The sequence below is a fragment of the Leopardus geoffroyi genome, chromosome D3 (assembly GCF_018350155.1).
Source record: "Leopardus geoffroyi isolate Oge1 chromosome D3, O.geoffroyi_Oge1_pat1.0, whole genome shotgun sequence".
Classification (NCBI taxonomy): Eukaryota; Metazoa; Chordata; class Mammalia; order Carnivora; family Felidae; genus Leopardus; species Leopardus geoffroyi.
Window position 1 is genome coordinate 54,571,364 of NC_059339.1, and position 13,093 is coordinate 54,584,456.

General features: G+C 33.9%; 1 protein-coding gene across 6 annotated transcripts in view; it reads right to left on the reverse strand.

Moving 5' to 3' along the window:
- Positions 1-13,093, reverse strand: part of CCDC178 (coiled-coil domain containing 178) — a 436,131-nt gene that overhangs the window by 249,963 nt on the left and 173,075 nt on the right. For all 6 annotated transcript variants that reach the window (XM_045457578.1, XM_045457575.1, XM_045457577.1 and 3 more), the window contains 4 exons: positions 12,745-12,807; positions 11,318-11,479; positions 9,619-9,732; positions 3,137-3,282 (listed from right to left, as the gene is read on the reverse strand). In XM_045457578.1, coding sequence (XP_045313534.1) covers positions 3,137-3,282; positions 9,619-9,732; positions 11,318-11,479; positions 12,745-12,807 — 485 coding nt within the window. The remainder of the gene's footprint in view (positions 1-3,136; positions 3,283-9,618; positions 9,733-11,317; positions 11,480-12,744; positions 12,808-13,093) is intronic.

The window sequence follows — 13,093 nt, forward strand, 5'->3', positions numbered from 1 at the left end:
TTAAGTATAATTAGATTAGACTAGCATGTGGCTGATTATTCAGGAATGAAGATATGTATTAATATAGCCTAATAAGACGAAAGGCAAGGACCTAATTCCATGTACAAAAGGCTCCCATCCACTAAATGTGAGTGAGTCATGTTTTCAAACCTGAAGACAATGGGCATAGAGGAGAGAGAAAAAACTGAGTACCTAGTGTTGATCTCCTGGATCACCAACCCTGCAGCTGACCCTGCCTAAGAGCCCCTGTTCTATAATATGACACATTTCCCTATTGTTTAGTTTAAGCTGTTGTGAGAATGTGTTCTGTGTGTGTGTGTGTGTGTGTGTGTGTGCGTGTGTGCATTTTGTCCTTTGCAACTAAGTATATACTGATACAGAGATTAAGTGATTTTTCTTTAAATAAGGAACAATATAAGTAGAAAAAGCATCAAAAAGTGGTTAATACAATACTGCAAAATAAATATGCTTTAGAAATAATTGCCAGAGTTGATCAGTAACGCAGAATACAGAATAAGCAGCTGCAAAAGCTCCACACAGTCTTACGTTACCCACAGTTGTCTTTATCTCTGCTGCTATAGAAAACTGAATCCTTTGCACAGTTAGCTAAAATAGCAGCAGGACTAAAGTTTTTGAGGGACTGAAATGTTAAAGTGCTTTGAATATAATACCTCATTTAATACAACAACAACCCTTGACATTATGGAACATAGAATGCTGGGGAAATTCACACAGGAAAGAGCTAGTATGACCAGAACCAAAATACTCCCACAGTTGCTCCCAGCAAATATCACTATATATTGACCACATATACTTTGTTCCCTACACTAAGTATTTTGAGACTGGACTATATTCAACAGAGCATTTAGTTAATTATAAATATACATATACATATATACATATATGTATGTATATATACATGTGTATATACATATGTATATATACACATATATATGTATACATATATACATATGTATATGTGTGTATATACACACATATATGTATATGTATACATACATATGTAAATACATACATATATACATGTATATGTATATATACATATATACATATATACATATATGTATGTATATATACACGTGTATATACATATGTATATATGTATACATATATATACATACATATATGTATATATACATATATATACACACACATACACATATAGGCACATACACAAATGCATGCATTACATAGGCTATATGATTATATGTATATCTATGCATGAAAATAGTGTTTCCTTTCTCCCAGTGATAAAAGGAATAAACTCTGAGGTCCTATGGGTCTGGTTTAAATCCTTTCACATCCTAATTAAGAAACAGGTGTAAAAATTAGAGCCAAGGATAGCTTTGTTATTATTCTTATCACCATATTTTAGTAGTTTTGCACATGCAAGCTTGTGTTGCTAAATTATCTTTAGATACTTGAAGGTTCTCTTTCTCATTTGTCATTTCTTTGTCCTTCTCGGTGTCTGGCACTAGGCACACTGTAAGTTCTCAATAAAGAATGATTAGCTTGATACAGTCACCTACTGAAAGTACCAGTAGACTATTGCTAATACAGTTTATCTGCAATAATCTTCCTTTCCAATCCTAGTTTAGGGAGTCAACGTGCATAGCCGTAAGAGCACCACTTTGGAATAAGATGGACCTAAACCAGAGCTGGTTCTACCACTAATTAGCTGTACGATGTTATGGCAGTCAACTAATTTCCCTCAGCTTGTTTCCTCAGTATTCTTTTAAGAATGTTATTATATAATTTAAAGATTTGTTGTGAGAACTGGAGCAGATAAAGAACACAGACTGCCCACAGAGTATCTGGTACGTTGAGAGGTCAATTAATGGTAACTTTAAATATTACTTGACATTACCCATCATTATTGTTAATTAATAGATCTGTCAATAATGTCACAGCTTCAGCTATTCTTTTTCTCCTTTTCCTGTGAGAAGGCAGACTTTTGTCAAGTTTAGAGAGGGAACTGATTCACTGGGACATGGTGACCAATCTTGTCCCAAGGGCAATGTAATCTAGCCACAGAACAGACAAAAATGTTAGGACTGAAATGGTAAGAATTCTGAAGAAAGGAAATTCACCAGCTCCTAAACTAAATCTTTACAAGTTTAATGAGAATTAAAAAAATTTAAGCTTACACCATTGAACCTCAGCATATTTGTACAGATGTTAAATGATGTGGATAAATATCTTTCAAAATAAACAGCATATTTCCTTGCCTTCTTACATGATATACTGAATATGATTTAATGTTTTTCAGATAAATCTGTATGATCATTTTGAATATGTTTTTACCCTATAGTAATAGCTAAATAAATCCTTGTTGAGAGCATGCCCTGATTCTATTAGAGTGTATGATAATCAAGCTGTGCGCAACTGTTTTCATGACATTTTATCCCTCAAGGGCTGTGATTTTGCTAATGCTATGTTAGCCTTATTATACTTAAATCAAACTATAATTCCTAAACATGACTAATGTATATTCTTCCAGTAGTCCTGCAAGCTCTGTTCTCAATGTATTATAAAATAGAAAATAAGAACAAAAAGGAATAAAGGAAGAGTATGCAAGTTCTAAGTAAGGGTCTATGGAAACACTGAAGGATCTTAGACTATGGTCATTCTCTAAGTGAAAGACCTTACTAACCCTTGTCATGTATGCCCCTGACTAATGAAGGGACTGCATAAGAGGTTTTTATAATAAATATGAAAAAATTACATGAGGTTTTGTAGAATATCTATTTCTAAAGGCTTACCTTAAAACTTACCAAAAGAGTTGGGTGAAAAACCATATATTATTAACCATGTCATGTGAGTGAGAAATTTTGAAATTAGTGGGAAAGATTAATTTCATAATTAAGAAAAGTTCTTCTACTTGGAAAGAATAAATATTTGCAGTTACTCAAATAAGAATAAACCCATCAGAGTAATAAAAAATGAATGCAATTTATGTTCTTAAGCCAAAATTATCAAATATTACATGTTTATTCCACATCAAATAATGATGGCAAATTATGGATCATTTTAAGAACAAAAATATGGAAATCTGATCATATCTCTTTTATAAATAATATATTGAACATTTAATATTTTATAACACTTAAATACTTACTTTAATTGCTCAAGTGTCTGAGCCAAAATATTCTTTTCCTTCTCTTTTTCTTTTAAGTCCTTATTCAATTGATCTATTTTTGCATGATAAATAACTGTTTTACTTTTAGTGGTCTTTATTTCTTTAAAAATCATTGAGCGTTTTTCCTGAAAAACAAAATCAAGAATGTTTTATTTTATTTTATTATTATTATTTTTTTAATGTTTATGGATCTTTGAGAGAGAGAGAGAGAGAGAGAGAGAGAGAGAGAGAGTGTTAGCGGGCAAGGGCCAGAGAGAGAGAGAGAGAGATAGAGAGAGACACACACACACACAATCTGAAACAGGCTCCAGGCTCCGAGCTGTCAGCACAGAGCCTGATGAGGGGCTCGAATCCACAAACCATGAGATTATGACCTGAGCCGAAGTCAGAGGCTTAACTGACTGAGCCACCCAGGCACCCCAGAAAGTTTTATTTTAAATACTAGAATTTTCATATCCTGGCAACTTAAGGATACAATTACATTTGGTCATGTGAACAATCAAAAGCAAACAGTAACTTCTTATCAACATAATCAACAACTTAGATTTACCTTCCCTTCTTCATAGTTAACACCTGATGTGATTTTCTAAAAGACGGGTTAGAAGTATACAGTCTCTCTCCCCCCATCTCTTTTCCTCTCTCTCCATTTTCCCCTCTCTCCCTTGCACTAACTTGTCTGTCCCTCTACACACCCACATACATGCACACCTTTCAAAATGCAAACATGTGGTTACTGTTTTTCAAACGTGTACATTGAAGGTAGGCAAGAATATACATTGTCCTGATCATTCAAACACAAGAAGTTGGTATTTAATACATTTCCCCAAGGCTGGCCTGTACAATTCCAGACTGAAGATTTTATTTTCCATCTATTTTTTGCATGATCCCTTTATGACTGTTGATGTTTATATTGACTTAATGATTTACTGACTGGATGACTGACTTACAGAATGTTGTTCCCTACATCTGGCACTGCTTCTAATTAGTGCTACTCTCCCCCAACTGATTTCACAGATTTCAACTGCTCCCTTTGCTCCTATTTTCCTCCATTTTCCCCCATATGCTCCTTGATTCTTTATCTGCTCTTACAGATTTCAAGAAGAAAGGCTAATCTTTTATATTTATTTTCCTACCCACTATTTGTCCACGACTTTCAACACTGGGTACTGTGTTTGAATTTCCATATCCTCCCTTTTTTTTTCTTTTTCTGAAAGTTCTGGAATGAGGGTGTTTGTTTGTTGGTTGGTTGGTTTTTGGTTTATTTTCAATACCTGAATATGGTTGAAAGATGAATGACTAGGATTCTTCAATGAGACCCAACAGGATATTATATTATTACTAGGAGAAAAGTCAACACCTCAAAAAGTGTGAAGAGATACATAAGTATGGAGTAAATTAAGTACTCAGAAGCTGAAGAGGATGGGCAACTGTGAGTACAGCATGCTATCGCTAAACTTGACTTTTAAGTCAGATTCCATAATTCATGCCTTATTCTTGAATGAAGATTCTTGTAGGAAACTAAGAAGACCTCAGAAGCAATGGTATCTACAACTGAGACCAAACCAGCCAATTCAGCAATGCTGAAGGCGGTGTCAGAGGATTCTATACCAAAGGAAAGCAAGAGTGTGCTTCCTGCAGACAGCAGTGAAAAGCAAAAACAGTATTTTGGCACTTTAATAGGTACCATCAGTGAGGCTTTGGTACATGTGAACAGCATATCCCCCTCCACGGCATCAAAAAAGAGCAGAAACGGCACTATAAGGAGTTGAGTAGAAGGAAGCTTTTAGATGCTCTATGTCAATCAGGGGTACAAATTTTGAGCAAAAAAGGTTGGGGACCCCAAGAGCCATTTGTAAGTCTATTGATAAATGCTGAAGTGCCACCAGAGTAAATGGAAATAGAGGCATAAAAAAAGTACATTTAGAATCTGACCATCCTTTGGCTTATTTTTCTCAAATACTGTCATTTCCAGCCACATATTTAAAAAATATCAGGTGATAAATATTATAGAGGCACCTGGGTGGCTCAGACACTTGAGAGTCCAACTTTGGCTCAGGTCATGATCTCACAGTTTATGAGTTCAAGCATCACACTGGGGTCTGTGCTGAGTGCAGAGAGCCTGTTTGGGATTCTCTCTCTGCCCTTCCCCCACTCGCACTTCCTCTCTCTCTCTCAAAATACATAAACTTAAAAATTAAATAAAGATTATATTCATATTCTAAATTATTAATTTCAGATTATATTTTAAGTAAGATTTAATAAATGTATTTTTAAATTATCTAAATGTAATAAGTGTATATTCTATGTCTATGATTTAAATGAGGGGGTGAAAATAGTAAAAATTCAGTAATGGCCCACGTTTAGCTTGGCCATGATTGAAATGCTTATGCACAGTAAAAGATAAGATTATTTGTCTTAAAAATGATCTGTCTTAGAATTTAAGTTCTTAGAAGATAAGAATAGGGTCTACAGTATATTTTGTATACCTATCAGCATAAGAGTACTTAATAAATGCTATTAAATGTTTGAATTACAGCAGTCTGGGGTTCCACAGAAGCATGGTACAGAAGGTGTTTCTTCATCCAGGGATCGCCCATCTCACTGGCTTCATCTCTTTTCATTCTTATAATAGGTACCCTACTTTCTGGTCATACCAAACTACCTACAATTCCACAAACACACAGCACTATTCCATGATATCTTTGCTTTGCAAACATAGCATCTGTTTCTAAAATGCCTTACCTCATTTCTTCATCCATTTAAAAATTATATAATAATAATAATAGAAACCATTTGTTGAATACCTCCACTGCCAATCGTTTTTCATTCTTTTAGGCTTTGTGTGTATATCATCTCTGTTCTCTACAACATATGGCAATGCAAGTACTTAACCTCCATTTGCTCCGTGAGTAATAACCTCCCCCGAAAAACTTTCCCCAGATCCCTCAGTTCTCAGCTCAGTTTCCTCCTCCATGACACTCTCCCACCTCATTATACTGCTGCCATAGCTTTGCTCGCAGAGTATTAATGCTCTCTGCGTCCTTGTCTACTCTCCAAAAAGATGATGTGCTTCTTGAGTGAACAAAGTTCTCCTTTTACCTCCTCAACTCCAGCAAATTCCAACAATGTTTAATATATCTCAAGTGTTCAATAATAACTGGAAAGGCAAACTAAGTTGAAGGACAAATAAAAGAAAATTAACCCTTCTTCTCTAGCACTTGAACTCCTAGTACCTTGGATAATACTGAGCACAAAGAAAGTGTTCAGCCATATTCTTCATTGAAATCTGTTATTTGTAAGACATACCACTTTTGGCAATTTTTAGTTAATATTTTTGAAACTAGTATTCAGATGTGGACATGAGAACTGTGGTAGCTTTCAACTGTACTGCTCAACACATAGGTTTTAGGTTTTGTGATGTGTTACAAGTAACTTGTGATCAGTAACAGAAGTGTGCTGAGTAGTAGGAGCTTATTGGAATGTTTTTGATCCTGAGTTTAAAGGAAATACTTTTAATGTTCCATCATTGAGTATAACATTTTCTAAAACATACTGGTAGACACACTATAACACACAATCAAGGTCAGAATGTTTTCATTCTGTTTCTAGGTAGTTGAAGGTCTTTTTGAAAATCATTGGTGGCTATGGTGTTTTATCAAATATTTTGGGTTGTCTTTCATTTCTGTAAATGTACTGAATTATATTAGTACAGCTGATCCTTGAACAGCACAGGTTTGAACTCTGCAGACCCACTTACATGCAGAGTTTTAACAGCACACTATTGTAAATATATTTTTTCTTCCTTATGATTTTCTTTAGTCTATTCTACTTTAATATAATAATATAGAATATAATATCTGTAGCATACAAAAATATATGTTAATCAACTGTTTCTTATCTTTAAAGCTTCCAGTCAACAGTAGGCTATTAGTAGTTAAGTTCTGGGGGAGTCAAAAGTTACATGTGGATTTTCAACTATGTGGGGGCCGGCACCGCTAAATCCCGCACTGTTCAAGTATCAGCTGTACATTTCTTTATGCTGACTCATCTTCACATTCTTCAAAAGAATCTTAACTTGCATAATACATGCTTTTAAGTCACACTGTAAAACCTCAACACACTGATATATTTAAGGTTTTGTCATCTGTGTTCATAAATGAGATCACCTATAGAATTCTTTTTCATGCTAATCTTTTTCAGTTACAGTTTCAGAATTACATTATTACAGAATGAATTCAGAAGCTCTCCATACTTTGTTATGGTCTGTATCTGGTCTTTGTAGGGATACCTGTAAAGTACCTGGGCTTGTTCTTGCCACTGGTGGTCTAGACAAATGACATTTATTCTATAATTATCATTCTACTCTTGTTGTGATTCTTCCTCTTGACTCAGTTTTCATTATTTGCATTTTATAAATAAATTATATACTTCATCCAAATTTTAAAACAAACTGCTATGCAAAGCAGCATTCTTTCTTTCATTACTATATATAATTATTTCTCTGTTAGTTTTTCCCATGGCTGTTTTTATCCTCTTTTTATTCACATAGATATGCTAAGCACTTTAAGTTTTTCTTACCAAAATAATTTATTGGTAATACTAAAGTATTACCCTGACCTGCTCCATAAATTTTGCTCTATGGTTTATCATCAGTCATTTATAAATAAATGGTAAGTTATATTTCTGAATATTCCTTAACACAGAAGCAAATAATGGAAAAAAATGTAATTTAAAAAATATGCCCAGAGGGGTACCTGGGTGACTCAGTCAGTTAAGTGTATGACTCTTGATTTCAGCTCAGGTCATGATCTCACGGTTTGTGAACTTGAGTCCTGCATGGGGTTCTGAGCTGACAGGGTGGAGCCTGCTTGGGATTCTCTCTCCCTCTCTCTTCTCTCTGCTCCTCCCCCACTTGTTTTCTCTCTCTCTCTAAAAATAAACAAAAAATTTTTCTAAAAACATATTTCCAGTGATCTATACAAATGTTTTCTTTTTGCTGTAATTTTTTTTTGTTAGAGTTCTAATTTTACTTCACTATATTCAACAAAAGTAACCTGTATGAGCAGATCAGAATAATGTAATGGTTAAGAGCATAGATTCTGGTGCCAATGCCAGATTTAGTGAATCTCGACTGCACCATTAACGAGCTATGTGAAACTGAACAAGTTCATTAAAAAACAAGGCATTAGATTCTTCAACTGTAGAATGGAGATAATAATAGCATAATCTTTGTAGAGTTATTATGAAGTTGAAATGAGTTAATATATCTGAGCATTTTAAATAACGTCTGGATATAGAGAACTGAAAAATATCAGTATCTGTTGTTGGAGTTATTGTTGCTAGTATTATTATATTCCTTGGTAAATTTTTAATATTTATTTTGTGGCCTAGTACAAACATTTTAAAAATATTATGATTACACAGGGGTGCCCGTGTGGCCCAGTCGGTTATATGTCCAACTTCAGCTCAGGCCATGATCTCATGGTTTGGTTTGTGGGTTCGAGCCCCGCATCGGGCTCCAGGCTGACAGCTCAGAGCCTGAGCCTGCTTCAGATTCTGTGTCTCCTTCTCTCTCTGTCCCTCCCTGCTCTCATTCTGTCTCTCTCAAAAATGAATAAATGTTAAAAAAATTTTTAAAAAGATAGGATTACACCTCTATCTAATAGCCAACATGCTGTCCACCAACAAATCCAATTGGTGCTACCTTAAAAATATATTCAGAGGATAGCAAGTTGAAGATAGTGGACTATCTCCACTTCCCCATATCCAGTGATTTTATAAAGACAGAATACTGGAGATGAGGATTTTCAGGGAGAAAATATTTCTTTAATTTTTTTTTAATGCTTATTTATTTTTGAGAGAGACAGAGAGAGTGTGAGCGGGATAGGGGCAGAGTGAGAGGGAGACAGAATCCAGAGCAAGCAGACTTCAGGCTCTGAGCAAGCTGTCAGCACAGAGCCTGATGCGGGGCTCAAACTCACAAACTGCGAGATCAAGACCTGAGCCGAAATCAGATGCATAACCAACTGAACCACCCAGGTGCCCAGGGAGCAAATATTTCTGATTTGGAAAAAGCCCTGAAGCCTTTTGATATATGACCATGCTGCCTTTACAATGGCGTGAGGGTAAAATTGAGTTGTCGGGTATTAACAAATGTTTCAGTCTGTAGATTGGTCTCATCTCTAGAAACATGGTACTATCTGGTACAATACAGAAATCCCTACCTCTACTTTGTAGGAAAGGTTAACAGGAGGGTGCACTAGCACAGTGGGAAAAACACTATAAAAGAGAAAAAATGAAGATACACTCTGTGTGTGTATGTGTGAGTGTGTGTGTATGCGTATAGAAACTTAGTGCAACCAATTAGAAATGAGAGGTATCCACCTAAAATTGCTTGAATAGTTTTCATTGACATAAAGAGGTTGGAAATTCATAAATTTTTTTGGTATTAAATTTCTTACCTCAGTTTCTATTATTGCATCACGAGTTTTCTTCCCTTTTTTTCTCAAATTTTTCTTTGTTCTTTCCACATTTCTTTTAACATTTTCTCTTTTCTCAATTATATCATTTAATGTCTAGAAGACATCAGAAATTAAGATATGCAGCAGTTACAATCTAACTACCCTGGTTTAGACCAAGTAGTTCTCAAATGACCATTTTAATAGTAACAATATGTATTTTGGTAGAAAGGGAAAGGACCACCACACACGAATAACAAAAATATACTATGATATCCACATCCCAATATTCCACTTGAATTAGCAGATAAAACCAAAAATCTAATAAATTTTAGCTAAATAACAAAAACTAATAAACTCACACAGAAATTATAAGTTTTCACCATATTTGAAAATATTAACCAAAATTAAAACTCCAAATACCAATTATCAGCGATCATTACCAGAAGTGCATAAAAACTTGCTATTTCCAAGAGTCTGTGTTAAATTCATAGTTCTTATAGTTTATAAACTATTAAAATATAATAAAAACAAAAATGATTACTGAACTATAAGATGAGGAAAAAAAACAATGGCTATTATAAAATAAGGGGGAATAAAAGTCATTAATCTTTTTAGGAATTCATTATGCTCAGATGATTATACTGAGGCTTTTGAAGCAATTAATAAATTTCCATCACTAATGTAAGGAGGAGCCATTATTAAAATCATTTATCTCACTAGGTGTTAGTACTGGTTATATATTCATTACATGAGCTCTAGGATAAGCAATTAAGAGCCCTGAATATAGTAGTATACTCAGAATTTGTTGTTGCCATGTTTTACGGCCTTGTACAAGCTGCTTCGTGCATTTAGGCCCTAGTTTTCTCAAGTCCACAACACAGGTAAGCTCTGTCTTGGCTATTTCACAGGGAGGCTTTGAAGATCGAAATAAACTTTCAAAATGGGAACATTTTATAAATCATAAAGTTTTTTTAATTAAAAAAAATTGAAAATTATTAAAGGCCACTTTAATAAATTATTAAATTACATCATCATTTGCAAAGAAAAAAATTTGTTGCTAAAATGGCCCAAACGAATGTATGTATGTCCTCCCTGCACCTAAGGACAAGAATATATAACTCTCACCACACCCTCTACTTCTCCAAAAGACTAATGACAGGATGCACACATATTTTTCTACTAAATTTTTCTTTGGGAAGGGCTAGTAGTATCAGTAACTGCCATAAACTTGTTGTTTTGAAAATATTTTATCGACATTTGCTTTATTTTTCATCCTATGTGTCTCAACTTCTTCCACATACATCAAAAATTTACCATAAAAATGTCAAGATGCATTAGATTTTATATTTGAGTAAACATAGCTTCAGCATTTTATTAACAGGCAGTGAAGACTTTGAATTAAATTTAACATAGTGGGCAATCACAAAAGAAAAATCACTACTCATCTGTTTGAAAACTGCTTTTCCTAGGTACACTTTAAGATAGAGTATGGGGGCCCAGGTAATAGCATCAATAGTCTTGCCATTTGGTTCCACTATATAGATCAGCTGTGTGGTCATAAAATACTCATTTTGTTCACGCTTTTATGTCTTCCTATGTGAAATCATAATATTCCAAATAATAATGTAAGATCACATATACGAGTTATCGACCTCAACACTCCTGGAAATTAGCTTCTGGATTAATTGTAAGTGCTTACGTCAGCATGCTCTTTGTGGGCAGTTCTGAGTTTTGCGGCATCTTCTTCGAGTTCAAGCAGCGGTGTCTCTAGTTCCGCCAATGCTAGGGTGTACATTGCTTTCTTTTTCATAAGATCCTGTCTCTCAAGGATCTGTTCTTCTTGAATGGAATACAATTTTTTCTGCCAGCAAAAATTTTAAAGAATTCATTAAGTTATCAATCACCTAAACATGGGATAAAGAGTGCACATGTTGTGATGAGCACCAGGTGATGTATGGAACTGTTGAGTCACTATATCGCACACCTGAAACTAATATAACACTGCCTGCTAACTGGAATTAAAAACTTAAAAAAAGTAAACATTTATTGAGTCTCAGTCTTGTGTCAGGCAATAATATTTGTTATTTGAAAATTTAAAAAAATTATGCCACCACAAAAAAATAGTATTAATATACCATATTTAAACAATGTAGTTATTATTCAAAAATGAGAGACAATTAATATAGATAATAAAAATCAAACATTCTTATGTAAGTATTGGAAGATAATAAGGTTAAAAAGCACACTAACAACAAATATTGAAATATATGTAATTCTGGCAAACTAAAACCCAGTAAAACCAATGGACAAGAAGTTAATGACAAAATATTAAGCTAAAAGGGCTAGAAAATTATGGAATTATTGAACATACATATACATAGAAAGAAAAATAAATCAAGAAATTTGGCATTTTCAGCATAGAGAAGCGGAGAAACACTGCTTTTATATGTTTGAAAATGCCAAATTTCCTAACAGAAGAAATCACAAAACTTGTGTTCATTTCAAAGAAGACCAGAGGTGCAGATAATCTCAAATAAGTGTATACAATAACACTGTTTTGGACTGTTTTGCCTCTTGATTTTATTTTTAGAACTTCAAGTATTCATGTATTTCTGAAGAGCAGCCATTCTAGAAACATGTCAAAGATCAAAACAGATAACCTGGGTTCCAAAGGATATGCAGGTGGTAGACGAAGATAAAGACATTTTAAATTGACTTTGCTAGCTATATTAATTTGATTTCAAAATCTTTATATAGAAATAACATATTTTTTCAGTGTTAAATACAGAAATTCAATTGAAAGACACTAAAAGTAAAGAAAACGTAACATCATCACAAAGCAAACTAAGGAGACACTTAGGAATAAGATCTCACTGCCCTTTTACTAGACTGGCAGAAATTCCCATTAAGCCACAAAATGAGATATGTGTATGGGAGGTCAGTTTCTTTATGCATGATCAGGCTCTGCTAGTCGTACACAGAGGGCAACTGTCATCAGCTAAGGAGAGAAAACTGCTGGCTTGCAAACCAAGTAGGGAAAAGATGCCTCATTACAGGCAAATTTAAAATGCTAAGTACAATGCAAATTAAAGGAATAATAAAATATTGAAACCGAATTAGGATTACCTGAATCATCATTCCATTAGTCACTTCACTTCGAATAAGTCTTTTCAAGAATTCTTCTCTACCCTATATATTATCAAATTTAAAAAAGGTTTTATTTATAGAATATCAGAAAATATTATTGAAGACAACTGATAACACAAGCAACATTTTACTTACATTATAATAAAGAATAAAATATTTATTAAAAATTGAGTATTATAAAAAAACAACAGCCAACCAAGCAAACATACAACCAAAAAATCCGATGTTATTTGAAACAAAATAAGTGATACAAGACCAAGAAAAATAATTTCAGTTCAGCTCAGGTTACTTTATAATCCTGAACTAAAAGATCAAAGTAATCAAAAAG